Below are 16,519 nucleotides of genomic sequence, written 5' to 3' on the forward strand. Positions count from 1 at the left end.
AGAAGATACCTTCCATTCTGAAGTAGAAATTGTTTGTTTATAATGAACTTGCTCAAAATCTTAGATAGTACTCCGGAGCCGCCTGTCATAGACCTTCATTTAGATCTGGTCAACCAAAGCGGAGATTATCTTTTAGCCACACCAATGTATGAGTTTCAAAAAGAACTTACTGACCAGATAGTGTCTTTACACTATCCCGATATATTAAAGTACTGTGAGACGAACGACAGTAAGGAATTAATTGTGAAGTCTTTAGAAATTTGTGTCGAAAATAGTATTTTGGTTTGCACTCATCCCTATTTGTTGATTAATCATTACATGCCAAAGAATTTAACGCAGAAAGACTTGCCGCTCAAATTGGCAGAAACAAGTGGGAAGTTCAGTGTATTAAAAGATCTTATCAACGTGATTATTTACAATTCCTTCGCTGGTCAAAAAAGCATAGGAATTGTCATGAAAAATAATAGCAAAATTTTTGATCTCGTTGAGGCACTTTTATTAGGCTGCAATGGGAATAAGACCATAAAAAGATATGTAGGGAATAACCTCAAGAAAGATTCTAACAAATCAGACAAGAACGATAATGGAAGTAATAGAACTGTGATACATCTTATCCCAGGAGATGGAAATGTACAGAAAGATGCAGACACGTTGAAAAGTGCCAAATTCGACATTATCATAGTTTTCGATAGTTCCGTTGATACATCACTTCACTTCTTCCAGAAATTGAGGTCTCAAAATAGGCAAAATGAGGCTATCATAATAAGGTTGATGCCTTTAAAAACTATAGAGCATTGCCAGTGGTACTATTCTGACCAAAAACACCAAAAAGACTATCTTTACAAATTAATTTCGTCAATTGTCTGCTTGAGAGATTTCATTGGGAACCTTCCTCCAGATATATTCCCCATATATAACCAAAACTTAAATTATTTATCCAGCCGTTTTTTTGATCAGGTTTTTAGTGGGTCAGGAAACTCTGGCTTTCCTCCATGGCCTTTGCCTGATTTACAAAAAATTCCGAAGTTCAGTGCAACTGATGTCGAGCGATCCTTGCTAACAGAAGTTCATTTCCATTACACACCTTATGACTCTATTGACTTAGCAAACGATAAAGTGAAGAAGCCTTCGTTTTATGAAAGTAAGAGATTAGAACTGGATTACGTTACAAATCCATTGAAGAATGATTTCAATAAACTTACCGGCATCCACTCACCATACTCAAGTGACAGATCTCCTAAAGCCGATATAAAATCAAAGATTTTGACACATAAATTAACGATGAGATTAAACAATGCATACATCGAGTTAAGCAATGTGGAAAATGAAATAAAAATCTATGAGAAATATAATGAACCATCGAGTCAGGAGAAGGTAGGAAGGAGAGAAAGGGAGCTCAAGCAAGCATTATCGAATATAGTAAATGACGTAGATCACGCTGAATCAAGAATAGCGTTGACTGAAAAATTACTAGTCAAAAGAACAGATGAAATAGCGGACTTGAAAAAGCAACTAGAAGATACCACTGAACATTTGAAAGGCTTTATCGAGAGAAACGAAGTACGAGATCCTTCCAAAATAAAATTTATTAAAAATCAATTTGACACATGGGATCTTCAGGACAGGATAAAGAATACGTTAGATAAAATCACTTCTAAAAATGAAGAAAAAGGCTATACAAATTTAGCATATGAGAACTCTAAAACTTCCATGAGTGATTCAAAAGAACAAATCGAATCTCTTGAATCCTCAATGGACGATAAAAAGAAGAGAATAAGCTCTATTATTAATACTGAAGTCGAAGACAATGATAAATACAAGGTCCAGAAGAAAAATATGCAAAATCTTTTGAAAGAAGAACGTCTTAGAAACCAGAGCCTTTTATTAAAGCTTGATCATTCTTTCAAGTTTTTGAAGGATACTTCTCATTTAAAAAAGCGAAAAGCTAGAGGTCTAACTCCTAATAAATGATTTCAAGATTAATTTATTATAGAACGTATATGGACATGTCAGATCTTATCGAATCTAATATTACTACGTTGTTTATAGGGCTTTCTTTTCCACTTAAAAATTGAATGACGTCTTGAGATAAACAGCCACCCAAGATTGCGGCCACAGGGGAAAACTCAGCGAAAGCTTGCCTGCAAAATAGATCCAAATACTCTTCATTTATAACTGTAGAAGGAATGTTAAGTTTATCACACACATTTAAACTAATAGATTTCAATTTCGTCTTATCTAATATAAGTTCAGGATCACTAGGTCTATTAAATTCAAATAAAGAAAATATTAAAGGCAATGCAGCAGATAATCTCTTCATTTGTCTTTTGTTCAATTGACTAGGGAGTTCTCTTGAATTCATTATACTTTCCATTGGAACAAATTCATCAAATATAGTTACCAATTCCTTCTTCCCTTCCTCGATGATGTCAACACTTGTAATGGTTTTGCGCTTACTGAGTTTAGTATTTGGCTTTCTTGGTTGATTACCTGTTTCCTTTTCTGTCTTAGCGGTATTGGAAATCAAATCAGTCATAATATAGCCAAACATACCATGAATCCCAGCTACATATAGCGGTATACCTAGACTCCTAGAGCATTCATTCAATTTTATGATTTCGGCCTTTGACAACTCTGTAGCGATTATCAATTCAAATTGCTCTAAATAAGACGGATTCTCAAAAACCTCCTCTAAGAGATTTGTGTTGATTGTTAAATTAACTCTATTATTAAGCTCTTTAATCTTAGGTTCAATTATCGGCAATTTTAATTTGCCTATTATATCATCGGAATTTGGCAAGAAAAACTGGGTAGCAAAATCTTCCGCCTTTACTACAGAACCATCCAATATTTCAATTGAATTCAAACCTCCTAGAACAAGGTTCTTAATTATTTCGCTCCCAACTCCACCTAAATTAATCAATAAAACTTTGGCTGATCTCAATCTCAATTGGGTTGCCATCCCCCATAATCGAATTTGTCTATCATAGAGTGCAATCTCATCTTAAGTCGTTAGTCTTTGAACACTATGAACATATGTATCTGACTTACCTGCTGATAGTTCTTCTCTTTGCATTCCTAGTGAAACAGTTCTCCGAAAACCATTGAAATGTGATTCAAATAAATGAAAAAATATTTTATCGAGGTTTAATAATCAAAAGAATAAATCTACATATTTAATGTTTTAAAATCGCATGAATGACTTTTATTTAAATGGATCATAGTAAATCAAAATAGAGTAGTTCTAATAGATTGGAAGGTGATCAATTAAATTAGCTTGAACCTGATACAACCAAATTTTGCAAGTGGCTCATAAATACTTGCAACGAAACATCGTCCGTTAAGACAACAGCACCACCGCTTGTTGCGAAGCCATTATTGTTATATGTGGTAGAGGGGTTCAATTTTGAAAATAAGAATCTTGCTTGCGAGCCTCCTTCTTCAGTATCGATAAATCTCGGCAATGGAAATCTATCTACTAACAATTCCGCTGCTTCTTGTTTTGGTTCATCTAATAATGTTTTGAAGTTCTCATATTCGGGCTGGTTCTGATATCCAGCCTTTCTCCATTGAGCAATTGTTTTACCATGATAGATCAAAATGTGGAAAAATGTGTCTAACAATAATATTGTGTCGTCCCTGAGTGAAATTGAATCTAATAATACAGGCTCTGGTTCACCATCTAATGAGAAAGACGTCAACGTAGGTTGAATCATAATTAATGAATTATTGGTATCTTCTGTCAAGAAAACGTGTCTGTAGAAAGCAGTTTCATCCGGAGAGTTATTAAAAACTTGCAAGAATTGCGATCTTCTCAAGTAGTAAATAAATTGTGGGTATAATTGAAACTGTGGGCCAAGCCTGAAAGATTCTTGAACATCTTTCCTATAGTCGGCGAATTTCTGGCATAACCTTATTAGCATACGATCAATCCACCTCAAAACATCTGCACCATCATCTTGTTCTGCTTTAAACAATGTTACTCTTGACATCAAGACTGCTGCTGCCTCTTGATCAAATGAATTTGTTAGCGTCTGCTCGTCACTAGTTAAGAAATTAGATATAGTAGTAACCCGAATTCTATAAGTTCCAGATGAGTGTTGGTAATGGGTGATAAATTGAATGAAACTTTGGGCATTTGGTGGCAAAGGTTGAGTATTAGAAACATCAAAGAAGACAGCATAAGTATGACGAGGAGTCACAGAGCATAACCTGTATTGCGACGTACCACCAATTCCCAACTCATTTTCGGAAACGTTGGACGATTTTATATTAAGTGAGGATGCGTGTCCAATTAAACCACTGACTTTCAACTCTCTTGAAGTCTTGATGTCAAATGTGCCATTGAATCCCATTAAAAGATAACCTTCTTCATCTTTATTGAAAAGCCTTAGGAACGATTGTTTAAAAATCGAAGTCGAGAAAGCATCAGTTAACAAGATAGTACCTCCCGTTTTGCTACATAAATTTTTCATTTCCAACATTCCGATTTGATCCAAGCAACCCCCAAATACATCCACTGTATGTGAGTTTTTGACAACTTTTGTAGCTAGAGAGTCATAAAACTTGACTGCCTTTTTATAATGCTTTGCGTTGTCTTTATCAATATCACTATGGGACCTAATAGGCTCCCTTAATTTTTGACCTACTGTTAATCCTGGGTTTAACGTCCCTAATCCAGCACTGAAAAGCATGATTCTTGCACCGAATCCAGGATAGGTTAATCCTAAAAGGTTTGCTGCGACGTTCAAAGCCGATCCAGTTGACCTTAATGGCCTGTCACCATTCGCCACTGGCCAAGGGTCTCTAGTTAGCTTTTCTAAAATAGATGTCAATTGAAATTCCACATCTTCAACAGGTAAAAAGAATCTGCTTAAAGAATTTGCAAATTGGGGACGTTGACCTTGGTTAGCTAAGACTGGTTTGTTCAACATATCACTTATTTGCTTCTCGTTGTATTCTTTATCTCCTCTAAAAATATAAGATTTATTAACCTTTTCAGAACCTAAATCATGTACCTGAACCATAGTTCCAAATGTAAGTAACCCAACGAGTGCATTTGGAGGTAATAAGCTTAATGATATAACTAAAGTTTCCTTAAGAGCTTTCAAATTATCATCATCTTGGCACAAATCAACCACAAAAAAGAAAATCGGAGGGTTCTGTACTGGTCGAGCCGTTATGTATTCCATAGTTGAACTGGTAGGGTTCAACTCCACTGGTAAATTGTCCTGGCTGATTCCTTGGTAGTGAGCTGGAAGAGGATTTCTTGTACCACAAATTGAGCAGTGCCAAAAGCCATTTGGGTCGACAGAGCAGTATGGATTTAAAATACTTCTGCAGGTTGCGCTATTACAAAATGTTGGATCATAAGCAGCGATAGGTAAATCCTCTCTATATTTCAATGGTGTGTAGAGAGCTCCAGTTGGCACAACAATCTTGCCTGCTTCAATCTTCGTCGAAGGAAAAGAATTCCAAGCGAAACGCACACCGTTAATGTCTTCAGCCTCTTCGAAATCCATTTCTTTAGGTCAATGCTGCCAAGTCAGATGCAATTCGTTGCCTGCGAAAAATTACGTCTGTTTGTTTGGATTGAGAGGACAAGTCAGAGAAATCAAAATCGAGATCGAGAATTTAAAATTTAAGTATTTCACAATCACGTGATCAAAATTAAATTTCATCAGAGCGTGCCTTAGTACGGCGTAGGCGTATGGCCAGGTGACTAGCATTTCGATCCCCCGCCCCGCATCAGCCTTAGTGGTTCGAACCTCACATCGGAATAAGTCACACACAGATTAATAGTGGCCCAATGCCAAATACTACTTAAGTGAGGTTAGCTTATAGTTTCAGCTATCATGATAGTTGAGGCATCTCAGTCTACCTATCTCAGACCTGAAACAATGTAATCTGGGGTTATTTTCTCCATATATTTTTACAGTTTCGGACTTAAATAGGTGATGTTTAAAGCCGGTGCGTTATATTTGAACCTTGTAGGTACTAAGATGCATCTTTAAAAGCAATAGCGGGCTCTCTTAGTTATAGAGTCTTCTATTCTACAAATATTGATTCAACTAGGGCTAACTTTTCATGACATTTTCCAGCAACACACAGCGTTAAAGATACATGATGATGTCAGAGAGGGCATGGTCGTGCTCACTTGTGATTGTTGACTTAACCCCGCGCCTTAGCAGAAATTTAAAAATCCTAGCTATGGCTCATAAGGGCTGTAACAATTTTATTTCGAAAACGATACAGCAAGTCTTGATACTGCAAGATGGAGGTTGAAACACTATCTAATTGCAATATTGGAATGATTGGTACAGGGCCGCCAGGTGCTAATGGAGATATGACTTCAGAAGTTCAAGATCGGCTTACAAACGAAGGTTTATCAAGTGCACCATCGACAGATTTAAAAGAAGACATGTTATTATTGAAAGAAAGGGAAAGAAAGTTTTCATCTGTAGGTGCTCAAAAGCCTCAGGGATCAAATAAGAAGACAGACATGAAAATATTGGCGGATGGTAAAGTAATGAAAGTACAGAGGGCAAGACAAAGAAAAATTTTGAGTTGCGTTTATTGTCATTCGAAGAAGATTAAATGTTCACGAGTACGCCCTATGTGTAATAACTGTGATAAGCTAGGTATTGATTGCAAGTACTTCATAAACGAAAGGGTTAGTAGAGGGGGTAAAAAGTCTTCGAAACTTGAAGGCAGCGATGAAAAGGAAGAGATTTCTGATATGAAGAGAGGCTCCACTTCGTCAGGATCTCCTGGATTAAGCTTCGATCATGGTAATGGTAGTTCTGATTCTGATAATATGGACAAGTCTCCTATGTCTCAGTTAACTACAAGTGCTAGTGAAGTTTCAGAACTTACCAAGGCTTCGACTGTCCCTGAGCTTTCTCTCAACTATTTGAATTTAAATTTGGAGGGGTTTCCTCATAACTATAGCTCCAAATCTACAAATTCAAATGGATATTCGAACAACAATCAATCATCAGGAATATCCAACAGTGTATTACAGACACCCATCTTAAACAATACGACAAACAATATGTCGAACAAATTTTTTAATGTTGCCAATTCTAATGCATCACAGCCTGCTGGAGCTGTGAATGCAGAGGAACAGTTAAGTTTTAATCTTAACTCGTTCAATTTTCCAAATAACAACAATTCTGTAATTAATTCTCCTGAGCAACAATCATCCAATCATCAACTTAACGTTGCTTCATTATTTGCTAAATCTCCAAATTACATTGAAAATTCTCATGTCCCTCCAACCAACAGAAGCGGCGACACAAATGCTCACAACGAGTCGTCTCCATTGACTCAATCAAAGGCTCCTTCAAATCCTGGTTTGCACAGCTCTTTAAATGCTTATTCTTCAAACCCTGCCACAACTACTAATTATTTGTACGGTACGAACACATACTATGACAATGAAAATTTGCTTGATGATTTGCTTAAGCATATACCTTCTAAGGAAAGATCATACGAATTGTTGAATCGGTATATCAATTCAGTTCATATTCTTTTACCAATCATGATTAACTTATTTGATTTCATCAAAATTCATGACAAATATTGGGAGCTAGCCTCAAACAACTTCAATTCTTCTGAAACTGCGTCAAATTCAAGCTCAAATGGAAGTCCCTCTGGTGATTCACCGGATTTTGATCTTTTGCAATTTTACACTTTATATTTCCCGCTATTATATGCTTCAACTATATCTGAATTCGAGGAATACGATAATCTACTTCTAAACCAGGATATCAATAAATATTTGAAATCGTTCAACATGATTTGCCAATACTATAACTATCCACATGGTTTGAAGACGATACCACTTTTGTTAGGTAATGTCATCATTCAATCAACGTCCCCAAATCCTTCTACCATGGAGATGTCACAAATTATCAGATATGCAAAGTTTCTTCAACTACACAAGGACCCTATTATAACTTTAAGAATCAACGATTGGGAAGTTGTTAAGTTCAGAAGATTATTATGGTGGATCATATTTGGGTTAGACGCTTTGTCTAGTCACAATTTTTGCCTACCGCCAGTTTGTAGATTCGATGATTTTAATGTCTTGATGCCAGATGAAGAAGAACCAGTTTTCAATGAAAATGGTGTCGTTGTTGATAAAAAATTAAATGCAGCTGTTTTATCTCTTTGCATAAAGTTCAGATATGACAGAATTCTAAGCGAACTTGTATACGAGTTGCATAATGGATTATCTGCCAACATTACTAAATCGAAAAAGGAAGAAATCAAACAAATGATACTTGATCTATTTGGTGATACTAATAAGGCGATGAATAAAATGACCGCCTTTTACAAGGCGAATCCTCCAGCCACTGTACATGAAATGAATGTGGTTAATTTCATTAAAAATCATTCCTGGAGTTTTGTTGACAGAGCATTAATGTTGTTGCATAAGAAAATTTTGCTCACTGATAATAACAAAAATGAACAAAGATATGAATTCAATTTGATTGAAAACAGAGGTGGTGCTTTGTCATTTAGTAAGTTCGAAGATACTTTTGGACGCTGCCCAGAGGCAAATATCGTCGTTAATTTCAACAATTCTTCTATTGCGCAACTAAAGTTCAATCAATTTGGAACCTTTTCTTATGATAACCTACATAATAATTTGATTCCTTCGATTCTTCACAATCTCAATGATTTCTTGAAATATAATGATTTCATAAAATATGGAAAATTTAATTGGTATATTAAAAGAACGATACCAATTGATTCGATTATTTTGTTGTTTATTATCATTTGTGTTAAGTTTAAATATGAATTCATGTCCTTGAATGAATTGGTAATTTACGTGAACCTTATAAACAAGGGTTTATACATCTTGAATCGTAAATGGTTCAAGAATGAAAAATACAAAAGAATGTTGTCATTAACGAATCTCACTTGGGAGTATATTTTGAAGAAGTACAACGTGGTGTCACTAATTAGCTCATATAATGGGTCAATTGAGAGCAAGAATAAGCCCGAGTTCTTCGATTACCAAGTTACAGGATATATGAACATGAGCGAGCTTTTCAGTATAATGAATGTTCCTCAACCTGTTTTTCAAGACAATCGCAAGATTGAATTCAAAACGTCCAGATCTTCTTCCGATGTTCTACAAAAACCGAAGGATGGTCCTTCCGCTGCGGAGCTAGAAAAATCCTCATTCTTTCCTAATACAATGATCCAATCCTATGCTAGTGACTCGACCGACTCAACCAGTGAGTTATCGCAATTGAACGAAAAAATTTACTACGACTTGAGAAATAATTTTGTTGATATAAACGACTACTGTGCTTTCTATTCTTCATTAGAAAATATCTTGCATGAACTAATGGACTATATCCACAAAGATTGAGAGTGTATTTTTGTATAGTTATTGTACGATAAAAAGTTTTGATGAGTATTACTATAAGATATGTCATAGTATATGTCTTTGATACTTAAAGAATCTGTAAGAACATTAAAACTGAATATAGCTTGGAATTGAATGTAACCACCATACTTTTATTAGCCGTGCATCTTTCTTTACCCTTGGCGTCGAACATGCGCTTTGAGTCAGTGATAAGTACACTTTGATTTAGCGATAAGTGCTAGTCCGCGACTAATAGAAGTTCCACCCGTAATAGTTTTTAACCGACCATCAATCCCGGGAAGTTAGAGTGGGTAGGCAACCCATTCTAAACGAATCTCCGATTGTTTCCGGGAACACAACAACTTTACTAAGGAGCAGCTGCGACATTTTTAAGTTGAAACCGAAACTCCGGTCATTCCGTCCGCTTTATATTACACAAAATCGCTTTCATCTAAAGGGACTGAAGCTGGTGACTGGAGCCAACGGGAGAAGAGCAAATCATAATTTATTCTTTCACCGAGTATAGAAACTTAAAGAGTTCAAACATATATTCAATAGCTTTGAATTATTTATACTAAACAGTACCAGAGAATGTTGTCTAGAAACATAAAGACATCGTTGAAGCATTTGCCAGCAATTGCTAAGAAACCAAGTACATTTACTGCCTTGAAAGCAAGTACCGTTGTTTCCACCAGATCTATACACTTGGGAAGCTCTCAGGTAGTGAGGAGAAGCAACATTAGTCCTATTAACAATGTAATGTGCTTCAAGCGTTATGCTTCGCAGACAGTGAAAGTACCAGAGATGGCAGAGTCTATCACTGAAGGTACTTTAGCTTCTTATACTAAGAAGGTGGGAGACTTTGTTAATCAAGATGAAACCATTGCCACTATCGAAACTGATAAGATTGACGTGGAAGTAAATGCGCCATGCTCGGGAACAATTACTGAACTTTTAGTAGAACCTGAAGAAACTGTTGAAGTGGGACAGGACTTGGTGAAGATTGAAGAGGGAGAAGCTCCAGCTGGAGGAGCCAAGGAGGAACCAAAGGAAGAAGCCAAGGAGGAGCCAAAGGAAGAAACTTCCGAGCCAGCTAAAAAAGAGCCTTCAGAGCCCAAAAAGGAAGCACCACCACCTCCTAAGAAGGAAACACCACCTCCACCTAAGAAAGAATCTGCCCCTAAGAAGGAACAGTCAAAATCTGAACCTGCTACTTTCACTAGCTTCTCAAGGAATGAAGAGAGAGTTAAGATGAACAGAATGAGATTGAGAATCGCTCAACGTCTTAAGGAATCACAGAATACTGCTGCTTCGTTAACTACTTTCAACGAGGTTGATATGTCCAACTTGATGGATATGAGAAAATTGTACAAGGACGAATTCTTGGAAAAGACTGGCATCAAGTTAGGGTTCATGGGTGCATTTGCTAAGGCTTCTACTTTAGCGATGAAAGACTTTCCAGCTGTTAATGCAGCCATTGAAAACAACGACACATTAGTTTTCAGAGATTACACTGACGTATCAGTTGCAGTAGCCACTCCAAAGGGTTTGGTTACCCCTGTTGTTAGAAATGCCGAATCGTTGTCAATTTTGGGCATTGAGCATGAAATCGCATCCTTGGGTAAGAAGGCAAGAGATGGTAAGTTGACATTAGAAGACATGGCTGGTGGCACTTTCACTATTTCTAACGGTGGAGTTTTTGGTTCTTTGTATGGTACCCCTATTATTAACTTACCACAGACAGCAGTGTTGGGTTTGCATGGTGTTAAAGAGAGACCAGTGACTGTAAAGGGACAAATTGTTTCAAGACCAATGATGTATTTGGCCTTGACATACGACCACAGAGTCTTAGATGGTCGTGAGGCGGTGATCTTCTTGAGAACTGTCAAGGAATTGATTGAAGACCCAAGAAAGATGTTATTAATGCAATAATTAAGTGAAACATGGTAGAGTGAGTGCATTAGAAGTATGTAATTCGGTGATGCTTTTCACTACTACTAGTTTATCTAAGAGTACATACAAGCACAAAAGTCTATAGATATAGGTTAGATAACATTATTGGTATTGCCCTTTTTACGTGTGAACCTGGGCTTGTTTTTATAACCCTTATATATCATTACATGTGAATTTTTTTTAGAATGGCTTGTATAATTCGCATCGTTCGATAACAAGGCATTAACTGGAGTTATTGTCAAATATTTCTAATAATATGTCCTGTATATATTCACCATAAAAGTTTCCTCTTGAAATATGCAACTAAATTGATGTTGTTTACATATTACTCCTTTAGGCAAAATACACTCAAAGATTCAAATATGATTTCAACTATTGCTTATGTTAAGATTTCTTTCAAGTATTGACTACGCCCTGAATAAAAGCCTTGAGTTACTTTTCTTCTAAATCATCACTTTTAAGTCTTGTTACGTATTAAGTAAAATATAAAAGCTTCATTATCAAATCGGAGAGCAGACACTCGGTGCCACTTCAAAAACAAATATTGCAGCTGCTTTACTTTTCGGATTAGCACACCAATAGAAGTTACTCCAAGTGAATATGGAGCAGTACGGAGAATGGGATGAAGTCTCAGGGGCAGCCAAGGTACTTCCTCTACCACAAGAAGAGTTTGATCAATACTTTGCACAATATAACGAAGTCGACAATTTGTTCAACGAAACATTAAATGGTTTGCAAGACCTTGATGTTCCTTCAGGCTTTGCTGGCCAAGAAACTAAACCATTAAGGCTGCTGGTACACCAAAGGGGTCACAGTAGAAAAATAAGTGGTACTGCAATATTCGGATACGCCGAACATACCAGAGAATTGTCTGTAAATGGGTTAACCAATGACTTTTATAAAAATGGAAAACCTTCATTAGATTTGGGAAAATCAATCTCACCTGGTCAGCTTCTAAAAAATTTGGGTAACTCTTCTATCCAAACCAATAATATTGCTACTAAAGAAGAACTAGTTGTACCACCACCGATTCTTTTGAATGAAGAAGATGAAAATGAACAACAAGGCTCTTCTTCAAGTAATACAGCAAAGCAGCAAGATAAAGATTATATTGTGACCAATATGTGTCCCAAGTCCTACAAATTTCCTCCATCTCCTTCCCCTACAAGATATAATGGAAACGAATTTAGGATGAGCAATGATAATGAAACAAATTTCACTCCAGTGAACAGCTATTCAGCAAAATATTTACAAAATTTAAGATATAGTGATACTAAGCGAGCAGGGATTGATTACGTGGATGATATTACCCCTTTGCTTGAAAATTCAACTAACGAACATGCAATTAGGACCAACCATCAAGATAATATCACTGGCTTTCAACAAGACGAACTACTTTCGATGCTGTCAACACCATTTTCAAAACAGGTATACAAGTATGTCTCAATCCCGGTTCAGGAACCAGATGCTCAGAAGAAAAATATTATGAATAATAATTTTCAACAAGAGTTCAAAAATGAAGCAACAATTTTACCACCTCCATCACCACCGACATTGTCTAACGGTTCACCAGAATGGCAATCATCACCAGAACCCCAGTCCCCTTCACCAGTGAGGACTTCCCTAGGGAAGTTCTCATCTCCTGATAAGGGTCTAGCAAATCATAAACCTTCATTTTACAAATTACAGTTCTTTTCAGATCCAGATTCGTCCAATGCTGGCATAAACGACCTTGACTATCAGATACAATCCTCACCTGTTTATGAAGCTTCCTCTTTAAACTCATCTCCGATAAAGTACTATGATAAAGATTCTAAAGAAATGTTCAATGATGACGATTTAGTTGATGCAAATGCTACCATTACGCAACTAACACCACTTAAAAACAGGTTTCCGAACACTCCATCTAAAAATAATGTTACTTTGGAATGGAGTCCGATAATTTCACCCAACGAAAAGGCATCGAAAGATGTCAAAAAGCATATCCAACAAACTACCTTAAGAAGAAAAGTCAAGAAGACGTCTTTATTGCCTCCTGGGGAGTTAGATAGATTTTGGGAGGGTCCTGATGAGAATAAGGTTTTCACTTGCACCTACAGAAACTGCGGAAAGAAGTTCACAAGAAGGTATAACGTCCGGTCTCATATACAAACCCATTTGAGTGATAGACCTTTTGCTTGTTCTTACTGTCCTAAGAAATTCGTGAGACAGCATGATTTGAATAGACATGTCAAAGGTCACCTTGATGCTCGTTATTGTAAATGCCCATGCGGAAAGGAGTTCGCAAGACTTGACGCAATGAAAAAACATAGAGAAAGAAATATATGCATTGGGGGGATCGCAAGTAACACTAATAACTATGTCACAAAACCTCAAAAGAAAGGTAAACATGAAACCCTTGATAGTATCAAGTGCGAGAAATTGAACGAGGAACTATCGTTCCCAGAGAAACTAAATCCTTTCTTAAGTGAAACATAGCGAGTCATAAATTGATCCCCAACTTGTTGCATACCTTCATTTCTTTTCATTTAAGCTACTTAATTTGTTATTTTATTTCATTATTGTTTTATCCAGTTGTTCATGTCTAGGGTTTGAATTTCATTAGTCAAATGCGGTTAATATCGTTTATATAAAATATGTATTACAATCTACGATAAAGTAAGATCGATAGATTATACGAATGTAATCTTAAATTCGAAGTGATAGGTGCATCCTAGAACAACATGATAACGTCACGCGTTCATTGCTTATGAACCTGCCAACTCGTTCATTGCATCTTCCTCTTGCTTGTGAACTTTCAAATGTTGATTTAAGTTGTCCAGTCTGCTAAACTTCTTATGACAAATCGAACAATCATAAGGCTTTTCAAATGTATGCAACGATCTAAAGTGCCTTTTTAAGTGCTCTTGTCTTTTAAATCTTCTTGAGCAATAGTTGCATAAATATATCTTTGACAAATCAACCAAATCAGCTTCTTTATTTTCTTTACGCCCCCTAGTCCTGTTTTTGGAATTTATGATGCTGGTGGGAAATATTTGGGTGTTAGGAGGCAAATCTAAAGACTTTAAATCTACTTCTACTTCGACTCCTTTTGTTATTATCGTCGCCACATTTGGATTCGCTACCGCATTTTTCTTCTTAGGCATAAGTTTGGAACCAAGCTTTCGCTTAGATGCCGCGGTGAGTATTGATTGTTGGTGATCCAGTCCAGGATCTTTTGCATTACCAGATTCAGATCCATTTGAGGATAAATCAAAGTCATCACGGTTGTTTTCATATCCCAATAATGAACTATTGGATGAAGAATTTACCGACTTCTCGTAGTCTTTATTAGTCATTTCCACCTGACTCAGAGATTTTTCGAAACTTGAATTCAAGAATGTCGAACTCTCACTTTGACTGCTAAACTCAGGTTGCAGGTCGCCTTTTGATTTTGATTTTGATTTTATATAATTAGCAGGCTTGACGATGTTCTTGCGCTTTCCCACCTTTTCGAACAATGCTGCATAATCAGGCTCCTTCAGAGCCGTTTGGTTGTAATTAGCTGATCCACTCAGTACGCTGGGGTCTAAAGCTGTTACTGCAACATTATGAGAAGTAAAGCTTGACGAGGGTGTTTGACTAATTGAAACTTGACCCGCTGAACCTGAACTATAGTTACTCTCGTGCTCACCCGTTTTGAAAAGATTGTCATCGTTTCTAAAAAAATCGCTTCCTTCCACAGGCTCGCTTTTTACTGGGCCCTTGAATCTAGTAAATAAGCTACGCTTAGTTCTTCTTGCTTTTTTCGGTACATTATTATTATCAATTAGTTCGGAATCTTCTTCTCTCGTTGGACTCGTTATCATTAAATCTGTTTCGGTCCCATCCGGCTCATAAGTGTTTTCGACGTCATCAGTGTTCTCATTTACATCTTCTGGAGGTAATGAAGAAATATTTGAGCTCTTAAATATACTTCGAATTATGTGCTTTGATTGTTGTGGTTGTCTCTCTGGTGCAAACTGTCGGGAATTCGATGGCGTGGAAGAGGGGGAGCCTACTGGCGCACGAGAAGACCTATTGCTATTCCTATCTCCCATGAAAGGAATATAGTTACTTATTGAATTTGTAAAACTTGAATACCTACCCCCGTCTGTTTGATTTCTCTGGTGTATTGATGATTGCTGACTATCAATTGAATTTCTATTCTTGCCATAAAGATCAAACGAGGGTCTGTGTGATTGTGATGGAGGCTGATCCATTGAATTCCGTGTGAAGTATTGTTGAGCAGAAAAGAACGATGGTTGATTTGAATGAACGGAACTCACGGAGGGTGTCATAGAAGTAGTAGTTGTCAAAGGGGATAGCTCATTATAAAAGTTATTGCTAATGCTCAAACTATGATTCGATAATGAGTTGGGGTTTTGGATGGCACTATGGCTATCTATTGATGCATTTCTCAAATGATTGTTGAGTTCGCCATTTTGTGGCAAGAAGCTCACACCTGAGTCTGATCTTCCTCTATTATTAATCATGTTTATTTCTGATGGTTCAACATTAGAACCAAAATTTGGTGAAGGACCCTGGTAAGAAGCCAACGGCCCATAATTATTATTACTATTGACATATTCATCTTCAAACTTGACGTCTGTCTCCAACATAGAGTCAGGAAAAAAATCCAGCTGTAAAGTAAGGGGGGTACCACCATCAAGCTCCATGCTATCCTGATTCATTTTGAATGCACCAGGCATACTAAAGTTAGGAGCTTGTACGGGGGGATCCTCATTCAGTTGGGTTATGAATTTACTTCTATCTCTATCATTTAATGCCGAACCACTAACATTAGGATCTTGTACGACTTGAACATCATACAGATCCAACTCAAATAAATTGTCATAGTCACCGCCCTCCAAATTCCTCTGAATATCTTCTCTCAAACGCTCTTGTGAGTTTTCATAACTTAAAGGTACCGGATCGTAATAATCGTTAGCGCCACCACCATTGGCGCTACGAAAGTCTGCATTAAAATGTTGTCCATCTTCAGCGAAATCATCGACATTCATCGAAAACCACTCTCTGATAGTATTCTTGTTGCAATAGTAGTTTTGATTTGAATATGGGAGTTTATTTTAATTTTCCTTGTTTAAAGCTCGGTCGTTCTCTTTTCCGAGAGATCAAGAAAATAAAATATTTACTAAAAAT

General features: G+C 36.7%; 7 protein-coding genes across 7 annotated transcripts; 4 read left to right on the forward strand and 3 right to left on the reverse strand.

Moving 5' to 3' along the window:
* Window positions 1-42: 42 nt before the first annotated feature.
* PRCAT00002010001 (uncharacterized protein) lies at window positions 43-1,971 on the forward strand (the record flags this gene model as incomplete). The annotated part of the gene is made up of 1 exon (XM_062951835.1): window positions 43-1,971. The coding sequence occupies one exon, from the start codon at window positions 43-45 to the stop codon at window positions 1,969-1,971; it is 1,929 nt and encodes a 642-aa protein (XP_062808798.1).
* A 16-nt stretch (window positions 1,972-1,987) lies between these two features.
* Window positions 1,988-2,962, reverse strand: PRCAT00002011001 (E1 ubiquitin-activating protein; the record flags this gene model as incomplete). Its single annotated transcript, XM_062951836.1, has 1 exon — window positions 1,988-2,962. One exon carries the CDS (start codon window positions 2,960-2,962, stop codon window positions 1,988-1,990), a length of 975 nt encoding a protein of 324 aa, XP_062808799.1.
* A 310-nt stretch (window positions 2,963-3,272) lies between these two features.
* Window positions 3,273-5,522, reverse strand: SEC23 (GTPase-activating protein; the record flags this gene model as incomplete). Its single annotated transcript, XM_062951837.1, has 1 exon — window positions 3,273-5,522. One exon carries the CDS (start codon window positions 5,520-5,522, stop codon window positions 3,273-3,275), a length of 2,250 nt encoding a protein of 749 aa, XP_062808800.1.
* A 752-nt stretch (window positions 5,523-6,274) lies between these two features.
* Window positions 6,275-9,388, forward strand: ZCF5 (Zcf5p; the record flags this gene model as incomplete). Its single annotated transcript, XM_062951838.1, has 1 exon — window positions 6,275-9,388. One exon carries the CDS (start codon window positions 6,275-6,277, stop codon window positions 9,386-9,388), a length of 3,114 nt encoding a protein of 1,037 aa, XP_062808801.1.
* Window positions 9,389-9,976: 588 nt separating this feature from the next.
* KGD2 (alpha-ketoglutarate dehydrogenase) lies at window positions 9,977-11,317 on the forward strand (the record flags this gene model as incomplete). Its single annotated transcript, XM_062951839.1, has 1 exon — window positions 9,977-11,317. One exon carries the CDS (start codon window positions 9,977-9,979, stop codon window positions 11,315-11,317), a length of 1,341 nt encoding a protein of 446 aa, XP_062808802.1.
* Window positions 11,318-11,938: 621 nt separating this feature from the next.
* Window positions 11,939-13,816, forward strand: ACE2 (DNA-binding transcription factor; the record flags this gene model as incomplete). The annotated part of the gene is made up of 1 exon (XM_062951840.1): window positions 11,939-13,816. The coding sequence occupies one exon, from the start codon at window positions 11,939-11,941 to the stop codon at window positions 13,814-13,816; it is 1,878 nt and encodes a 625-aa protein (XP_062808803.1).
* A 269-nt stretch (window positions 13,817-14,085) lies between these two features.
* On the reverse strand, window positions 14,086-16,380 carry MNL1 (Mnl1p; the record flags this gene model as incomplete). Its single annotated transcript, XM_062951841.1, has 1 exon — window positions 14,086-16,380. The coding sequence occupies one exon, from the start codon at window positions 16,378-16,380 to the stop codon at window positions 14,086-14,088; it is 2,295 nt and encodes a 764-aa protein (XP_062808804.1).
* Window positions 16,381-16,519: the final 139 nt, after the last annotated feature.

This window comes from Priceomyces carsonii (genome assembly GCF_900007245.1).
Source record: "Priceomyces carsonii strain CBS4050 genome assembly, scaffold: Debaryomyces_carsonii_scaffold_2, whole genome shotgun sequence".
Taxonomy (NCBI): domain Eukaryota; kingdom Fungi; phylum Ascomycota; class Pichiomycetes; order Serinales; family Debaryomycetaceae; genus Priceomyces; species Priceomyces carsonii.